General features: G+C 52.6%; 1 protein-coding gene across 4 annotated transcripts in view; it reads right to left on the bottom strand.

Moving 5' to 3' along the window:
• LOC135243935 (adenylate cyclase type 9-like) overlaps window positions 1–20,000 on the bottom strand; it is a 44,371-nt gene that overhangs the window by 24,226 nt on the left and 145 nt on the right. Inside the window, exons 1-2 of one of the 4 annotated variants that reach the window (XM_064316080.1) lie at window positions 19,341–20,000; window positions 16,090–19,120 (exon numbers count right to left, since the gene is read on the bottom strand). The exon at window positions 19,341–20,000 is cut by the window's right edge and continues 145 nt beyond it. In XM_064316080.1, coding sequence (XP_064172150.1) covers window positions 16,090–17,932 — 1,843 coding nt within the window. In that variant the 5' untranslated portion in view covers window positions 17,933–19,120; window positions 19,341–20,000. Of the gene's footprint in view, window positions 1–16,089 lie in introns of all 4 variants that reach the window. The other 3 variants (XM_064316082.1, XM_064316083.1, XM_064316084.1) reach the window with 3 other exon arrangements.

Below are 20,000 nucleotides of genomic sequence, written 5' to 3' on the forward strand. Positions count from 1 at the left end.
TATGGATTCAAATACTTTTCTGCGCTTTATTGATCTTGTCTGGTGTATTGGAACCAATTAAATACTCTCAGAAAGTGCAAACCCCTCCTCTTCTGGTCACATTGGCACTTGGCAGGCTCAATTACACGATCAGGCACGATCAACAGAGCACAGAAAAGTATTTTAATCCAAAACAAATACGTGTTTGACCCAGCTCTGGTGAAGCGTTCATTTATGTGAAACGCATTCCGTTTTTTTGGATACTGAGGGTGATCTAAAAACAACGGAAAGCTTGTGTCACAAATCACAGTGTAAAAGCCTCAGGGAAGAATCTGGAGCAGGCCGCGTCTTTAAACACCAGCTCACAGCACACTCCAGAAAAGGCCATTCAAATTATTTTTTCTGAAGGGAGCAAAGTCGGATGAGAACACGGCGTTCCGATCGGGCCTTTGGAAAAGGAGTTTACATTACCCCCCCGGCTCAGAGGGCCTGCGTCTTCTCTCAGCCCCCACTACCCAAACAACACTCATCTAGTCCCGCTTTCGGGTTCCTTTAAACAGAACAGATTTAAACAGGGGGGGGGGAAAACAACCCAGATGCTCACTCTCTCTCCCCCCTCCCCCATCCTCCCCCCTCCTCTCCCCCTCCCTCTCTCTCTCTCTGGGAGATGATCTCTTGAGTGACTCCCCTTTCTGCAGAACCCCCCCCCACCCCCCACCCCTGCACATGCTCCCTGTTGGACAGTGAGAAATGCATCCCTGTAAATACCACTGCCTGCGTCCACGCCTCTGTCTCAGGTCACTGATATTTTTTTTCAGCCCCAATTTGCCACGTCCAATCGGCTTTTTTGCTGTCCGCGTCACATGACTGCAGCTTCCGGACAGGCGTGCGCTTTCTCCTGGCACGCGGTAACGGTCGCTTCTCCAGAGCTGACCAATCAGGGCGCCAGACCAAACGGTGGACTCCATCATCCTGCACGGTGATCACAGACAACCAGGGTCCCATCCGCACAGACACCCAGCGCCTTCACAGCACCAGCTACACAGCCCCCCCGCCCCCCCCAAACCCCCCCACCCAAACCCCCCAGTCCAGCTGTTCAGTCAGCTCCCATCCCCAGGCTCGCCAGTGACAGATCCACACTGCAAGCAAATTATTACACCTCCATCTCCTTATCAACAGTCTCTTATTTCTGTAACTATCCTCAAGGGCACTAACACATGCAGAACGCCCCCCCCCAAACCCAACCCCCTCCACTCAATGTCCCCTCTCTCTCAGTCCACTTCAAAAGCACTCACGACCTCGCAGGGGACACAGGGGGCGCTGTAACTCCCCGATGCCTTCGGTGCAGCGCTAGCGGTGGCGGTAATGGCGCTGGTGCAAAGTGGCGGCCGGAGGGCAGCGCTGCACCTGTGCCACACCCCCCCCCCAGGAGCGCCGTGATACCGAGAGCTCACCGCGGCTGTCCTCGGATGAACCCCAGCACCGCCACACCTGCATTTCAGAGAGGCTGAGCCTGCACCCGCATCCACAGGGACAAGGGTGAAGAGAGCCAGAGTGTGTGTGTGTGTGTAGCTGTGTGTGTGTGTAGGTGTGTGTAGGTTTGTGTGTGTGTGTGTAGGTGTGTGTTTGTAGGTTTGTGTGTAGGGGTGTGTGTGTGTGTGTATGTGTAGGGGTGTGTGTGTGTGTAGGGGTGTGTGTGTGTGCACGTGTGTGTGCATATGTGTGTGTGCGTGTGTATACGTGTGTGTGTAGATGTGTGTGTAGGTGTGTGTATATACACGTGTGTGTGTGCGTGCGTGTGTGTGTATACATGTGTGTGTGTGCGCGTGTGTGTGTATACATGTGTGTGTGTGTGTGTGTATACGTGTGTGTGTGTAAGTGTGTGTGTGTATGTGTGTGTGTGTGTGCGTGTGTGTATATACGTGTGTGTGTGTGTGTGTGTGTGTATACGTGTGTGTGTGTGTGTGTGTGTGTAGGACTGTGTGTGTCCACTGCAGAGGCCAGCACAGCCCTGCTAACGTGGGCAGAGCAGCAGACCCAATCCATTACACAGAGAGACGGCGCCACGGATACCAGTGGTCCGCAGAGAGAACACTTCTGATTGGCTGTCAAAGGGGGAAGGCTTTGTGCTCGAGCAGCAGGGAGCGTTCTGAGGAAAGCAGGATGCTGATGCACTCCCTCCTTCTATCCCTCCATCCCTCCATCCCTCCCAACCTCCCTCCCTCCCTCCCTCCATCCGTCCAGGCAGTGAAGAACAGATGAGAAGATGGGGAGGCCGGCACAGAGAAACAGGGCTGGAGAGAGCGAGCTGTCAGCAGTGTGCATTACACAAGGACATGAGCTGGGAGGGGTTGGAGCCAAAAAATGCAACGGGGAGAGAGGAAGAGAGAGGGAAAGATAGAGAAAGATAAAGAGAGAGAGAGAGAGAGAGGTCAGCTGTTCAGCTATGTTTAGGTCAGTGCCTCCACATCCACCCCCCCCATGTAATGAATACTCCGCCCCCTGTGCCCCTCCCCTCCCTGGTTCCAGTGCTGCCCAGACTGTGGGAAATCCTTGGGAAATGAGAAGCTGGAGAGGCAGCAGGCCCCAGGACTACACCCCCCCCCCCCAACTCCACACGCCTGTGTGGCTGCACACGAGGCCTGCCCATCTGTCTGTCTGTCTGTCTCTGCATGAGGGGCTCGATCTGACTGTCTGTCTGTCTGTCTGTCTGTCTGTCTGTCCCTGCACGAGGGGCTCGATCTGTCTGTCTGTCTGTCTGTCCCTGCATGAGGGGCTCAATCTGTCTGTCTGTCTGTCTGTCTGTCCCTGCAGGAGGAGCTCTGTCTGTCTGTCTGTCTGTCCCTGCATACAGGGCTTCGTCTGTCTGTCTGTCTGTCTGTCCCTGCAGGAGGAGCTCTGTCTGTCTGTCTGTCTGTCTGTCCCTGCATACAGGGCTTCGTCTGTCTGTCTGTCTGTCCCTGCATGCAGGGTCCTCTCTGTGCACACTAAATGCAGACACACTCCCTGCAAAGCCAAATCTGAGAGAGTCAACAGCAACAGACCACTGTACCAACTGACCAGGTCTGTTATTACACCAGGGCTTACAATTTCACACCTTACATCCTTCTACAACCCATTCATAAGCTGCAGCTTATACAAGCTGCTTTAACCACTCCAGAGCTCAACCACCATGACACAACAGGGATGCGAACTCATGACTATCTGGCGCACAGTCCACTGTCCCCAAGGACAGCTATGCACTGCGGTGCCTGGTGGTGCCACCCACTGCCCCCCACCGCCCCCACCTCCCTCCCTCCCTCCTCCCCCCCCGTCCCTCCCTCCCCCCCCCTCCCTCTATCCGGCACTCCTGCAGAAGGGCTGCTGGGCCACATGGATATTTCAGCAGGCTCATGGAGGGCTCATGTCTAATTTATGCGCCCATTTAGGCTTTAAGCACACGGCCGCCCCGCGACACACTGCTCACAGCAGAACAGCGGCAGCTCTGTCCCGCGCTGCGTGTGTGTGTGTGTGTGTGTGTGTGTGTGTGTGTGTGTGTGTGTGTGTTAGTGTGTGTGTGAACACACACAGCAAAAACTACTGAAATACATGATTTTGGGAAAGCACATGGGCAACACTTCACCCCCCCAATTCAGCGCCTCTTTCCCCTGGCGACGCCCCATCTCTGGGGACTCTACAGAAGGGTACAGTCCCCGCCCCAACCCCTGGGGGTCACATGGTAAATCATACAGCTGTGACACTGCCAGCTGTGTCAACATAAAGGGCTTGTGAAAGGACCTTCAGAAACACCATTTGGCAGGAAGTGACGCAGCCTCCACAGGAAGTGAGGTAACACGGGGAGGTTGTTTTGGTAAACAACTGCGGTTATAAAAAAAACCCTTGTTTAGACTGCTCTTGCTAACAGTTAATGTGTGCGTGCTTCAGTTTGTCTCTAAAGCAGAGTTCTAGATGTATTAGTTAAGCCATTAAAGCAATGAGACCAGGACTGAACTCAGGAAATGTTACTGTGTCAATGTCAATACTGAGCACATGTATGTTTATGATGCATGTGCTGGTGTTACGTGTATGTGCGGTTATGATAAATATGGATTCTGTGTGTGTGTGTTTGAGACAGAGAGACTGAGAGCTTATGGTGTATGGGTAGTGTATGCATGCACGTTTGTGTGTGCTGCATGTGTGTGTGTGTGTGTGTGTGTGTGTGCGCGTATACACAGACACACCAGTCCATACATGTTTATAAACAACGACAGTGAGGAAGCAGAACGCACATGAAATCTAATCTCCACTGAGGCTTCCACTGGGACTCAGGAAGCGGAGAGGACAGACTATCGCATTAGTCATTAACAGCGCAGCATGACAGCGAACGTCCCTCTGAGGCAGGCCGCAGCTCAAAGCCTGTGCTCGCAGTGTTTAAGAGGCCGGGAAGGAGGGAAGGAGGGAGGGAGGGAGGGTTAGAAGGGCAGGTGTGGAGGGGGGTTAGAGAGGAGGGGAGAGAAGTGGAGAGGGAGGGAGGGAGGGAAGAAAAGAGAGGAGAGAGGGAGGGCGGTCCTCTCCAACGAGAGTGGTGGAAACCAGGTCAGGGCTGCTGCAGGTTATGTAGCCTTAACTAGCCAAACCTCACATTACGGGACACTAACATTATAGGCATTTGGCAGACTCTCGAATCCAAAGCGACTTGCACAGCACAGCCTTGCACTCCTTTACACACAGTCCATCTGTACACTTCACTGGAGCAGCTCAGGCTAAGCGGCTCGGCGGAAGGGGAAAACGGCAGAACCACACAACCTGTTAGCAGCCCGGCTCCGTCACCGTTACCCTCCCAGGGCTCCACCGGGCTCGGAGTTCTACTCCAGAGCAGCGCACCGAAAAATGGGGTACAGCACCGGGTGGGGGGGGGGGGGTCCCTGCTTCCTCAGATTTACACTTGAGCAGCGCGTCTAGTGCGTCATCAGGGTACAACAATATAGGCAGCACAGATTAGGACGGCTGGAAACCATGACAACGCTTGTACGGCAAACCGGCGGACTTGCATTCTGATCGCACGTCCATCGCTGACACCCCGGCCAAATGCAGCATCGTCTTATGTTGATTAATTACCATTATGTTTCTTTATTACCCCTGTGTGTGCACTGCACATTTATCACACCGGTTCACTCGCGGTGGAATGAAATGCACCCAATTAAACGCCTGATCCAGGAGGCGTAGCGACCGTTTGCATCTTGAAGGACCCCAAACAGAATTAAGGTCACGTGCTCCCGCCCTGCGATGCTCCTGAGAGAGCCAAAGCACAGCGAGCACAGCTGACAGAAGTCAGCGTGTCACGCAGTGCGTCAAAACCGCGCTCGCTGTCCTCGAAGCGCACCGTCTCCAGAGAGCTCCAAAGAAAACAAAACGGGCAACAAAAACGGGCACAAATAAATAAAAATCTTCTGTGATAACGTAGCCTGAGCTCATGGAAAGACCGCAGGAAAAGTCCAAAGAGCCTTCAGAATGTTCCGTGTACACAATCAGCAACCAAGGTCCTCCCCTTTGCAGTGATGCGACATTCCTACAATGTAACAACTGTAACAACAGTAACAACAGTTACAACCGTACCAACAGCAATCGCAGTTACAACATTAACAGTAACCATGGCTACCACAGTTACAACAGCAACAGCTGCGTCGTGGTAAAGCCAGAATGCTGTGGGAAGGTGACGCTGCTGTCACTTTAACTGCTGGTCGTTTGTCGTTAACTGTGTTTTACATCAGGTCTCCCTCAAAATGTGAATCTCGACAGGGACTTCGTGGTGAAACAAAACATAAGAAAAGCGAGATAAAGTAAAAACTGAATACTGTGGTCCTGTGGTACGCTCTCCCAGATCTACTGCTCCAGTTACGCCGACAGGGAGGGCGGTGTTAAAATGTGAGAGAGTGAGAGAGTGGGATGCGTGGGGGTGTGGTGAGCAGTGTGTGGGGTCTGAGAAACAGTATTCTTCGGATCTTCTTAATTCAGCAGGGGCCAGTGATTCCACGCAATGGAACGAAACATGATTCATCCGATTTATATTTCATGTAATAAAGGACCAGCTTCCACTGCACAGAACCACTGTCCACAACTGAAAATAACCAGAGCCAAACTAATCTTGTTTTGGGGGGTTGGGGGGGGTGGGGGGGGATGGAGTGCAGTCTGTTAACAGTCGAGCTGTAAACCCAACAAGGCTAATTTTTATGGTCAAGTCATAAACTGCAGGAATCTAGCCTTTCGAAGAGCAGTCGTCCGTTCGTGTGGTTCCTGGCCACTGCGTCTCTGAAGCACAGCACGAGCTCACATCCAGCCCTGCTCTTTAAGAGAGAGCAGCGACGCGGTGATGATTTACGGCTGACCTTGCCGCTCCGGCTTGTGTGTGAGCAAGGACTTGCAGGGAAGGCGAAAGGACAGCAATTATTTACACGCCAAGAACAGCAGGAAGAGCTGCGGCTTTAGAGTGCGAGGCAAACAGGCTGTTCTCTTCTAATAATCTGTGTGTCTGCACATTACACCTATCTCAGGTAAACCTGACACACACAGACACAGACACACAAACACGCATGCACACATGCGGACACACACACGCGCACACACGCGCACACACGTGCACACACGCGGACACGCGCGCACTCACACGCGCACACACACGCGCACACACGCACACACACGCACACGCGCGCACACACACGCACACGCGCGCACACACACGCGCACACTCACACGCGCACACACACGCGCACACACGTGCACACACGCACGCACATGTGCACACACGCACGCACTTGAAGCCCAAGGACAGAGGCTCAGGGTGAGATTTCCTGGTGATGGACACAGCTCTGTTCACTGTCCCTTCTGCAGTTAAGGGATCACTTCCAAACGAGAGGGAGAGAGAGAAACAGAAGAGAGAGTCAAAGAGCAAGGGGGGAGAGAGTGTGTGTGAGGGAGAGGAACAGAAAGAGAGTGAATCAATGAGAGAGAGAGAGAGAGTGTGAGTGAGTGAGAGAGGGAAGGAGAGGGTGAGAGAAGTACAGAGGGAGGAAGAGAGTGAGACAGAGAGGGAGAGAGGACGGGAGAGAGATGGTGAAGGGGAGAGAGACAGTGAATAAGTGAGAGTAAGTAAGAAAGAAAGGGAGACAGAGAAAAATGCTGCAGCCCAGCAGATTTGAACAGGTGCAGAGTCCTCTATAGTGGGGGAGGCGGGGGAGGGGTCCATGATGTCCTCGGAGAGAAGGGGTGGAGGGCATCTGCACCACCCGCAGCCAGTTCTCATCCGCCCAAATCTGCCCACTCTGCCATCCTGTCCCATCAAACTCACGCCTGGGACGCCCGACCCCTGCACCGGCCTCATTCGCCCCTGCCCAAAATCAGCCGGGTCCCACAGCAAACGCTCACCAATCTCCCCCCTCACTTAGGCTGGCTCTGACTGCCCAGCGGCAATGACTCAGGTGTCCCAGGACAGCGTACGTGTTTTTTTTCGTTTCAGGAGATAAATTACTAATCCCTGGCACTGGGGTCACCCCTGCTCAGCACGCGCGGCTTGACCTGCCCCGATCGCTCTCACGAGCAGCGACGGGACTCTGTGACACTTCACCGACCCGAACAGCGAACCGAGCAGCCGCACGCTGTCAATCAGCGCCGCTGAGGACCCGCCCCCCGTGCTCTCTGCGCCCGATGCGTTAGAGCCGGGTTGCTCAGGCGACCCACCTCCAGCACAGGGAGGCCGCGCACACACACACACACACACACACACACATATACACACACACACACACACACAAGGCCTGTGAGAACGATCGGCCGGTTTTTACATACCATAATTACACGGATCCACAAGGCTACACACAGCATTAACACAGGACGATAAATAATTACGTCTGGAAGGTGTATTACTATTGGCATCCTCACAATGGGGCAAACGTGAATAGCTCACGCGGTTTGGGACATTTCACATTCTAGGAGCAGAAGGCTGACGGGTTGCTCATCTTGTTCAGGCACTGTTCCAGACCCCACGGCCCGGTACTGCATCCGGACCGCGCCGGAGCCGACTACGGAGAGAGCACGCACCCACAGGGGGGTTCAGACTCCCCCCTGCAAGCCCCGAATTCTCAACCCGTGCCGTGAAAAGGAGCCGTGGCAGCAGCACGGGCTTTGACAGAGGCCACGCTCTCGTCTCTGGCCCTTCCCCGTGATCCACAACCCCGGCAGCGGTGAGCCAAATACAAATAAGCGCTCAGTCTGCCTTTGACAGTGCTTAGCTGTTCCGCCATTTCAGTCCGTTTAGTCCTCATAATCACACGCAGCTAAATACGGGCTAGTAGGCTACTAATGCTAATAGGCTACTAATGCTAATAGGTGATCCATCACTGAAGCAGAATCCCCGGCTACCAATGTTATACATCAACACTCCCGTGCGCTGTACTATAGCACAGGGGTTCCCAGACTGCGCGTTTTGGGGGGGATACCCTGGGACTCCGTGCAGGCGAACGGGCTGGGAGCTCCCCAATAATCCGGGGGAACCCTGGGCTGCCTTCAGATCTTCAGAGTTTAATTCTTTCCTTCATGACGTTCCCTTCTCTTAACTCAAGTGGGAATCCCCAAAATGGCAAGATGAAATATCGCAGCCACGCGAAGTGGTGTTCAGTTCCGATTTATAAAAGGCGAAGGAGCAATTACATTCCCTCGTTTCTCCTCCCTCCCGACCAAGGGTATAAAATCCGAGCTCCCAGCAGAAATCCCACAATGCAATGCTCCACACGTGAAGAAGAGAAGATAAGTCCATGCACAGCTGTCAAACAGAGGAGGAGTCTTTTTTTTTTTTTTTGAAGGATCATTTTTACAAGGACTGTGAATAATTCATGAGCGCGTGTTGAGGAACGGGAAGGAGGATTAAGAAATGAGAACTGAACTTTGTCAGATCCTTCAGCCCACGTGCTTTTGGGTTTGTGTTTCTGCGAGAGGTTTTACAAGAAATCCCCACCAAAGGCACCGCACAGACCGGCGACAGTGTTTTATAAGACCAGCTGGTATGTTTTTATTATCACTCAAGATAAGCTGGGGTAAGATCGCTATGAATTATTCATGAACCTTCCAAAGTCCTCCTACAAAAAAAACGTACCTCCAGTACGGGCAGCGAGGCCCGGTGAGTTCCATTTTGGTTCGTTCCTCATCTATCCTCTCGCGCAGAGCACCTGCTCACTTGTTGCACATCACAAATTTCATCACGAGACGGCTCATTCGAGGGAAGAGAGCGAGGGAAAGGGGACACGTTGAGCGTAGCTGTCAGCTTATTGGTAGCTGTGGGCACCGAGAGGTGCGCCGGCAACACTGCTCCCCCCCTGCATCGCCAGCCAACAGACCCAGGGTTCCCGTCAACAGGGATCCCTTACAGTCTAAAATGGCAGCTGCCCCCGCCCACAGCGGACCAGCTCCTCCTCCTCGCCCTGTTCTCACCCTCAGGTTGAGCTAAACTCCAACCGGCTTCACTGGCAGAACTGAACAAAAAATAAACAAATACAAAAAAGAGCCAAACATGGGAAACAATTTTGCAGAGTAGGAAGTTTAAAAATAGAATTGTCTCTCTCACAAGTTAAGCCTGTGTTAAAACATTCAATGAGAAAGTTTGGAAAAACCTTCTATCCAACACACACGAGCACCATTTTTCATTGCAGATTACTGTTCATGCACACACACAACGTGCACACACACACACACACACACACACACCACACACACACACAACAGACTCACAGACTTACGACTCTCTCTCGCACACGCACACACACACACACACACACACACAGACTCACAGACTTACGGACTCTCTCTCGCACACGCACACACACACACACACACACACACACACACACACACTGTAACCCAACATGTCTTCCTCTCTGGCTCCACCCTCCGTGGCGCCGTGCTCTTGGTTCCTGAAGGTCAGGAGTGCGTGTTATTAGATTTCACCCTAAAGAGCAGGCTGGCCGAACCCCAGACTGGCAGGGCAGATTACACAAGCCCTCCTCCACAAGGCTAAGGGGGCAGGGGCAGGGGTGGGAGCTCAGTTCAAAAATTTTCCAGAGAATTCATCCCCTCCCGGACGCTTACCCTGACAGCGGCCCGTTTACACAGAGAACACCCACCGCAAGTTCGCAGGCACAAAGAACTAGCCAATTTGGTTCTGAAAGCCAAGACGACGCCAGCTCTCTTAAGCCCTCTCCCTTGAATGCCGTCAGACTCAGCCAACCATGAGCTGGTGGCACAACGAAGACGCGCATCATCAAGTCTCGCAGCTCAAGACAGAGCTGAAAGAAGCCGTCCGCTGCAGCTGGCGCTGGGTCCGTCGACCAGCAGGGGGCGCTGGCACACAATGACATCTTTATCCCAGCCAACTGAAAGCCTCGATTCCTGAGTGACACCACGGCCAATTACATGTCATCCTGCCGGGCCATCTGCCACAGCCGGCACTGGCACAGTCCGGTTTGGACACCAGCCCCATCCACGCACACGAACAGCGGATGAGCCATCCAGCAGCCATGAATCTCTTCACAGAATTTTTTTGTTTTAGTTTTTTTCTTTTTTTTTTTTTTTGCTGTCCACTGCCAGCGCTATTACAAGCTTTCCAAGCAGCCTTTGCTGGTGCTCAGAAGCACTAATAAATCACAGTAATTACTTCCACTTGCAGAGGTGTTTTACTCCCGCTGTGGTTTTCCAGAAAACACAGTTCGCAGGTTACAACATACTCGCTTCTTTGTGCTCGACAAACCAAAAAAATGTTCTTTAGCAACGGGGCCAACGATAACTGACAACAGGAAAAAAACAGGTTATAAGCGAAGTCTTCTTAGCATATCTTTTTGGAGAATTTTTTAGTTGGCATGACGGGATTGCCCAGATCCCGCTTACTGAATTATACTTACAGTACATGGGGCGCAGGGCTTCAGCACACCAGCTGTGCCACTTCAGAGCATTTCCAACCCGGCTCACCTTGCCCTCAACAGGCATTCAGAAAGAAGTCCCCAAGGGCCCATAAGCAGCAGCGCACATACTGTCGGTAGCCTAATTAGTAGCATTGAACTGGCTGAACATAAATTAGCTTAGCACCACCACTGACTACTATCGATCCATAAGGTTTTTTTTTTTTTTTAAATGCGAAGGGTTTTTCCAGTCCAAGCACCCAGTGTGGGTGCCACAGCACGCCGTACTGGTCTGAAAAAGAATCCAGGCCATGGCAGTGCTTACAGGAACCAGGATCCTGGGACTGGGACACACAACCACACAATCGACCATCCAGGAAGGGTTCCTGTGGGCAGGGAATTCTTCACATCACTGCGAAACAGCGACCCCTCTGGCCTGTTGGGGATCTGCAGTCCGCCCCATCCCCCCAAACCCCCATCCCCCCGCCCGCTCAGGGGGCCGTGTGTGTGCGAGTGCGTCCGCTCCAGACTCAGAGGATGTTGTGATGATGGGACACGCTTAAATTAGCAAGAGGGGGCAATTACGCCCTCCTGTAAACTAAAGGGAACATGGGAAATGCAGTTCTATTTTTAAAAAACTACAACAACAAAGCTGAGTGAAGAATGATTCGGCAAGCTAAGGGATTTTAAGTCATTTTGCAATGACCCCCCCCCCCCCCCCCCCCCCGCCCCAGCACTTCATTAGCTTAGTTTAGACAGCAGGCCTTCGTGCTCAGATCTGATCTATTTTTCCGGCAAATGTCCACACAGTAATTATGTAAGCAGCCAAATCCGATTTGTCCGTTCAGACGAGCTGCACGTTTCTTATTTCTGTGGTGAAATGATGTCAGTGAAAACTGTGTCACGTGGGGAATGATGAGTGGGCTCTAAATAAATAAATTAATTCTGATTCGACCAGTCAGACACTAGTTGCATGGCCAGGTATCGGGTATGTATCAGGTTTAGGACCACATGAAAATCTTCAATTAGAAGAATTCCAAATCCAAGTGAAGATTTGATGTTTAGACTTCAAGGAAAATATCAGATACTCACTGGATGTGTGAACACAAAAAAACTCCTCCTATAACCCATGCCAACAACTCCACCCCAACCACCACAAAAAGGTAGGCTCCAAGCACTCCCGGATGCGTTTCCACCCTGAAACGTCAGCAAAGCCCGGACCACACAGCCCAGGTACTTTCCAGAGGACGAAGCCAAAGATAGAAATGTTAGCGTTAGCGTCGCGAGTGTAAACACAGCAGGCGGCCGTGCCGCGCCAGACACATCGGGGAGACGGCCCAGATGCTCCGGCCACAGCTGGCCGAAATGGGTGGGTGGGATCGGGGGGGGGGGGTGGCATGAGGAAGTAAACGGGACGAGGACAGACAAAAACTGCTCGTGACTGCAGGCCACTCCACAGACAGGTTTGGCTCTGTTCTCATCCCACGCGTGTAGCCCTGTGTGGTTTTCACTTGACACGCGCGATGTGAACGAGCAGCAAAGCTGAAGGGTGCTAAACTGGCACAAAGGCTCGTAGGATCCCCCCCCCCCCCCATCTGGAACCAAAAACCCATCGCGTAAATGTCCTTTATGATATACCAGCCCAAACACCATCGTTGCCATTATCGTGACCAGCACCTGGGGCAAATGCGACCAGGTCAGAACTGCGATTCGATCATCACTAGCATCAGGGTCAGAGCTCTGACTTAATAACGTCAGCATCGTCGGCACAAAGCCGCAACGCGCCAATCGTTAGCATCTGTGTCCACGCTGTGATCTGCTTATGACAACATCCAGGTCAAGGGAGCCATTTGCTAAAGATAACACGCAGGTCAACTGCCAGGTTTGAGCGATGATTTGTGTCGTGGGCAAAGCAGTGCTTCGCCAATGATTAGCGCTGGGAATAAAGGAGTGCTTTTCTTTACCAGAGCTCCGCAGGCTGACATCGAGAAGGAGCTTTTACCCACGCGGATGTTCAGGACCCCTGTCATGGAAAAGCTTCCTCAACGCCAAGGCACAATCCTCATTTGACACGAGCTTCCACAAGGGCAGTAAATCGGGAGAATAAATCCCTGGGACATTGTGCACAGTGCAAGTCAAGGGGACAGGGAGGCGGTGGGTGGGGGTGGGGGTGGGCGTGAGGGGGGGCTCCCTGAACCAGGACACCCGGGTGGTTGGTCAGCGCGAGAGAGAGAGAGGGAAGCCCACATCCATCAAGCAGGCGTGTGGTCTCAAGACAGCGGACATGTGAATCTCACGGGCGAGAGGAAAAAGATGGCCCCACAAATCACGCCGATCTGTCCTGAGGAATTACACAACCCCGGGGGGATCGGCCCAGCAGACGCTCTGCAGCGACAGCGAGTCCACAGGATGGGGGGGTGGTGTTCAAACTGGACGGGGGTGAATCCTGAAATCACTGGGTTTTTAAACGCTATTGTTAATAAATGCAAGTTGCACAGCATTATAAATCAGCGATACTGACGTTTATCAAACAGCTTTACGTTAAATTACATTTACTCAGACAATCTTACCCAGAGCAACTTATGAGCACACTATTTTTATTTTCCATTTACACAGCTGATTATTTTTACAGAAGCGAGTCAGGTTAAGAGGACAGGTACAACACCAGCACCCAAACTGGGAATCAAACCAACAACCTAGGGTTACAGACACAGTTCCCTAACCAGCACACCACACCGCCGCCCAGCCTTTTCCAGAATAAGCACCTGCTCACCGTGGCAACTTGTATAGTGCTTTTTAAGGAGGCCATTTCACCTGAAGATAGCGAAACAGGATTTCTACCACATTGTTCTACCCTGTCATGGTGGGGGCCTACTCAGCCTCTGGTAACAAGGTGGGCACCAAAACCCCAGTGCCAGCTGAAGGCTCGGCTCGTGGAAAGAACCTGTGTTTTGGGAGCTGCCGCTGAACCATCAGAGGCGTTACAGAAGGCAGCAGGCAGTTTGACAGACGGGCCTTCAAAATGAAAAACTGAAGGTTATGTCTGGTCTTCATAAGCAACCTTGTACTGCTTTAGTGTAAGATGAGTCATAGGGAGAGAACACATTCAGAGGACAAATGGCCACTCACACACATCCACTGACTCTCTCGCACACACACACACACACAGTCACACACACTCACTCTCGCACACACACACACACACACACACACACACACACACACACACCCTCTCACACACACACTCGCTCACATGAACACACATACACACCAGGACATGGCATATACACACCTCTCATGCACGCCCTCACATGCACACACTCACTCACACTCTAACACACACACCAATGCCAACACCAACCACAATCAGTCACTGAATTACTCTATGCCAAATCAGTATCCCCTGAACTCAGTCACTGAATTACTCTATGCCAAATCAGTATCCCCTGAACTCAGTCACTGAATTACTCTATGCCAAATCAGTATCCCCTGAACTCAGTCACTGAATTACTCTATGACAAATCAGTATCCCCTGAACTCAGTCACTGAATTACTCTATGCCAAATCAGTATCCCCTGAACTCAGTCACTGAATTACTCTATGACAAATCAGTATCCCCTGAACTCGGACACTGAATAGTGCCTCCCATACGATCACGCATGTTTCATATGACGCAGTTAATGACAGCTCTACACAACATCACTACTACCCATCAAAACATGGAGGCTGGATGGACAGCATGCAAAATAAAAAACTGCATTAAAAAAGTATTCACTTTAAAAGGTGCTACGGTTATTTGGAGATTATTAATGCCATTTTAACGTTCATGGGTTTTTTTTCCCAAACATAAATATTTTTGGAAAAGGTTGAATGTAGCAGCATCTGAATTACTGTCTCGCTCTGCCTGAGCTGAGTTTTCCTTCAGTGAAGGGGGGGTGGGCAAAAATCGAGCGGTAAATTTAATATGACATCACCATCTCACAAGCCAGGCCAAGAATTGGCCACAAAACTGGGCCGGGTCCCAAAAATCATCTTTTATACGAGAGGGCGATCGCTTTCCGCGGCACCTTCCGGCAATGTAAAACAAATTAAGCGCTTTTTCGCACAACCTCAGGAACAGGTTAAGGACAAAGTGCCAACGCCTGAGATGAGACCCGCTGGCACATTTTCCGTGGGCGCAAGCGGACCGAGGAGAGGCCGCGGGGTCCAGGGTTACGACAGCCAGGATCGCAGACCAGCCCGAGACAGACGGCGAAACAGCCCAACAGGGAGGTTAAGAGCCAGACTACGGTCCACAAACCCCCCTACACAACCTCAGGGGGACCCTTATACCGGACCCGAACCGCTGAAGCCAGGACCGTAAACCATGAAACAATTCACACAAAAAATCCGGCACAGAAGAGCCATCCAAGCGCTCTATAAAAAGAGATCCTTGCCTGGATGACTTCACGGGCGCTCTTCCACAATAAGTAGAGCAGCACTTCGAGCTCAGAAACAGGACACCTTTAATAAAACAGGGCAACCGTCAGTCTGACATCTGGGGCACCTTCCTCAGAGTCAACAGAAAAGTAAAAGTGATTGAAAAAGTTAGAAAAGTTTTTTTTTATTTTTTTATTCAGAGCTCTTTGGACAGAAATTTCTGACCTCAGCCCCCCCGCCCTGCTCACACTACAGGAAGTACAAGCTCTGTTACCCGTCATTGCTCGGGGAGGCACCCCAGATACGCTACCTTTCCACTCCAAACATTTGCACAAGTTGGTCCTCCAACGAACAATGTTTGCACAACATGATCCACCTCTGTCGAGAGCCAGCATATCGGCAATTTATCTCAGGGCTGCAAACACCGCTAACTACACACTCCGTACAAACACCAGACAAAGTCAATCTGGGCTACGCTGCCTGAGACTGCCTGTCTCCAATCCCTTCCAGTGAACTTTAAGCCTCGCCACCATGAGATCACACCATGAATTTGTTACGTGGAAATGGCATGATGCACAGCACTCTGAGCCATTCCATGTCTTTCTAATCACAGCATACTGAGGAAGATGGTGATGGATCCAGCATCTTCTTCATACTGCTTTAATTTGTGCTACAATCCACCCAGGAATGTTCCTGGAGGGAGGAAACACACACACACAGACACACACAAACCTGTTCTCCCACTGGACCCCCAAACCCCCCCCCCCCTTACCTTTCAGCTGCTCCGTCACCACGCTCTGCCCCACCCGCTCGGTCACCCGCCCGTCCTCGCGGTGGTAGCGGTCGTCCAGGAAACCGGCGGTGGCCTCGGACAGGTGCACCTTCCCGGCCACGCCCAGCTGCTCCATCAGGTTGGCCAGGTTGACGTCGTTGGACCACACGTCGAACTTGAAGCGCTTCATGCCCAGGATGCCGCAGAGCACGGTGCCCGTGTGCACGCCCACGCGCATGTCCACCATCTCCCGCTTCTCCTGGCAGAACTGCTCGATGGCCTGGATCATGCCCAGGCCCATCTCCACGCAGCAGTAGGCGTGGTCCGCGCGGGGCTCGGGGCAGCCCGCCACGCAGTAGTAGCAGTCGCCCAGCGTGCTGATCTTCTCGCAGCGCGTCAGCTCGCACAGCCGGTCGAAGCGGCCGAAGAGGTCGTTGAGGAGCCCCACCAGGGCGTGCGCCGACTTGTTGGCGCTCATCTTGGTGAAGCCCACGATGTCGGCGAACAGGATGCTGACCGGCTCCATGCGCTTCATGTTGAAGGGCCGGAAGATGATCTGCCCCCGGGGGATGGAGGTCTTCTTCCTCTTGTTGCCCTTGGGGCTGGAGGAGGAGGCGGCGGCGGCGGCGGCGGCGGCCGAGCAGACGGGGCCCCCGCCCGCGGCGCCGTGGGTGGAGTAGCGCTTGCCGGAGGCATCGCCCTCGTCGTCGCCCTGCTTCATCAGCTCGTCGGCCACGCGGCGCGGCATGACGGAGTGGATCATGCGCTCCTTCAGCGCCTTCTCCACCTCCAGGTCCTTGCCGTGCATGATGGCCTGGCCCACCTTCAGGAAGGTGCTGCGGGACCGCACCTCGGACATGAGGAACAGCTGCACGCCGATGGCGTGGGCGCACAGGTGCAGCAGGGCCCGGGCCGGCGCCAGCCAGCCCAGCGTCTCCCAGTCCGAGTCGCGGACGCGCGGGCCGCCGGGGGCCAGGTGCGTCCAGCCCAGCGCCTCGAAGGAGGTCGAGTACAGCAGCCCCAGCAGCACGGAGGCGTACAGGCGCACGTGCAGCATGCTGTACAGCAGCAGCAGCACCTCCATGCAGAGCGAGAACGTGCCCACGGGGGAGAGGCAGGGGGCCCGGGGGCCGTCCGCCGAGGGGGCGCCGGCGAGGGTCGCGTTCCCCGTTTCCCAGGCGACGACGCCGTCCTCTTCCGAGGGGGGAACCTCCAGGTCCCCGAAGCCGGAGGTCTGCACCTGCGGGGCCAGGGTGAGCGCAAAGGTGGCCAGGATGAGCAAGAGGCAGGCCTGGTTGTAGAAGCGGGCGTAGAGCCGGGTGAACGTGAAGAGGAAGAGGAGGAGGCAGAAGAGGAGGAAGGAGGCGGTGGGCACCAGGAAGGCGACGGGGTCGCAGCGGGCGGGGTTGGCGGCGAAGTACACGCCCCACAGGAAGCTGGCGGCGGACAGGTAGAACAGGACGTAGCGGAAGTGGCGCTGCGTCTGCGGGAAGCAGCGCTCCCGGCAGGCCTCCTCCAGGATGGGCGAGTCGAACCCGGGGTCCCAGAACTGCGCTGCCGACCTCTCGAAAAGCTGGGGCACCTTCCTGTGGTGCCTCAGCCCCTTCACCGCCGTCCTCCGCAGGCCAGACTCCCCGGAGCTGCAGCTGGAGGAAATGCTGTACTTGCAGCGCTTCGACCCCCCAGCGGCGCCACCCCCGCAGCCCGTGCTCCCGGCGCCGTGAGGGTGCTGCTGCTTCTGCGGCTTGGCGCCGCTGATCCGCACCGACACTGCGCCATCGCCGCTGGAGTCGCAGCTCGCCTCCGTATTGCGCAGGAGCTGCTGGTGCTGCGGTGATGCCATGTTTCCGTTACGCGACACCAGGAGCACAGGCTCACCGGAATAACTCCAAGATTAAGTCCCCACAGTAGGCTGGCCTGTTGTTCAGCTACGTCCGAACTATGCACAGTAGAAAGCGGATGGATATCAAAATGAAAAGGGGCAGGAGAGAAAAAAGATAAATAAAAAAAGTTGATTAAGAAAAAAAAACTCTTGCGCAGCGTAAACGGCCCGCTCACGCTCTAGGATCCTTCCAGATACTTGAGTAGTTCATTATTCCACCTCATGACGTCAATCCTCACATTCCTCTTTCTCTCTCTGTTTTGAAGCACTCGAATGCGTCAAGTGCTCGTGCATTGCCTGAAAGTAACGTCGCAGTAATTCAAGTCTAGTTTTCCTCTAATCCCGGATAATTAAACGCAGGTTTTAAAACTCCTTTCCTCATACTTTACACAAATTAAGACAAAATATTAATAAAACAACATAGAAAAGTTTGTATCACCTCTACCGACCACCCCAAGCGAGGTTTTGTTGCGATGCCAACGTCGTTGACAGCTCGACCAGTTAACTACGCTCAGTAAACCACCTCTCCTCACGATTCTAGACAATGTTATTCTGCTCAAATAACTCACACCGAAACGTCTGATAATAAAGTGCATCGAAGTATTAATCCCGGAATTGCGAACACGGCATATGTTTTTGCCTTACTGTCTCAGCCCACCAGTCATAGTTATTTATGTAAGTAGCTAAGTTAATTTATATATGTCAGTAAACAAAGCTGAAGTAGACTTGGGTAGCCTACAGTTGTTTATTTGTTTCCGCGCAGTTTTGGCAAACACTGCCGTTGACAATTAATCATTTTTTAAATCTTTAGAAAACTGTTTTCTTTCTCTCTGAATGTATAACATTTCGAGAAAACACAATAAATTTCCATTCGATTTGGGCTAAGTGCAGGGAGCGAGCTTAACATTACCTTGCTCAACACACCTTAAAACTTGGCAGAAGGTTCAAGTGCGAGTACTAAGGCATCGTTGCGGTGTTTTGAAGAAACTAAAATTTGGAGCTGGCGCCTTTCGCCCAAAATGCACACACCCCGTCCAAATTCAACGGGAGGGCCTATTCGCCAGTATTTCCATGGACGGAGCACCGTCCTTTCCTGAATTCCCTCTCCGGATCTCCACTGCTGGTCTCCCCAGTTCCTAAAAAGGAGGGCTGGACGAGAGTTTGCAATGAGAATAATACAAAGTATTATGTAGCGTTAAGTAGAGCGTTGCAAGAAATTGAAGAAAATGTGCAGCGTTATTTCAATTTTTCCACTTGCACCGCACACATACCAAAAAAAAGAGCAGTACTTAGCCAGCAGTTCAAAACATGTGGCTAGTAAAAAGATAACGATTATTATATTAATCTTAGTAATACTAATAATACCTACGGTGTGGGAGATGTCCTGGTCTTGAAGGCTTAGTATTGAAGGCTATCAATGTTTACCTCTAAGCTTCCGTAAAATCCAACTGAAAAAATAGGAAATAATCAGCCTAAACTTCTATACAGCATCCCGGTAAAAATGTATAAAAGTGTTGATATGTCGGACGTGCTCCTTCATGATTCCCGGTTGCATCGAAAGTTTTCCCAGGCCACAATCCCCTTCATTAGACAGACGGATTGTAACTGCATGGGGAGAACGGGCTAATTGCAAATCCTCCCCTCCCCTTCACGTTCCCTCGGCTCGGGGAGTCTTGTGGGGAAAAAAAGTGGTCTCCTTGGTCCTGCGACTTCAATTCAACCGCACGGAGTGAAGACGAAAGAGAGGCGACGTCTACATTTACTATTCGCTCAAATCAGCACAGGTCCGGTTACTGCTTTTAGACGTCCCCTTGTCATTTAATACGGTTACGACTCGTCCTCTTCCCTTTTTGACATTCTCCCCCCTGTTGCCCGGCCATAGGCAGTTAAGTCATTATGTCCGGGGAATACCGCAATGGGTAGCCGAGTAGCTTCACCTATCCGAGTGAAGACGACAATGCCGACGCTGCCACCATCTTCTCAGTCCTTCAGAATTCGCAAACCGACGGAGTGAGTGTACGGCGAGGGA

The sequence above is a fragment of the Anguilla rostrata genome, chromosome 17 (genome assembly GCF_018555375.3).
Source record: "Anguilla rostrata isolate EN2019 chromosome 17, ASM1855537v3, whole genome shotgun sequence".
NCBI classification, from domain to species: Eukaryota; Metazoa; Chordata; class Actinopteri; order Anguilliformes; family Anguillidae; genus Anguilla; species Anguilla rostrata.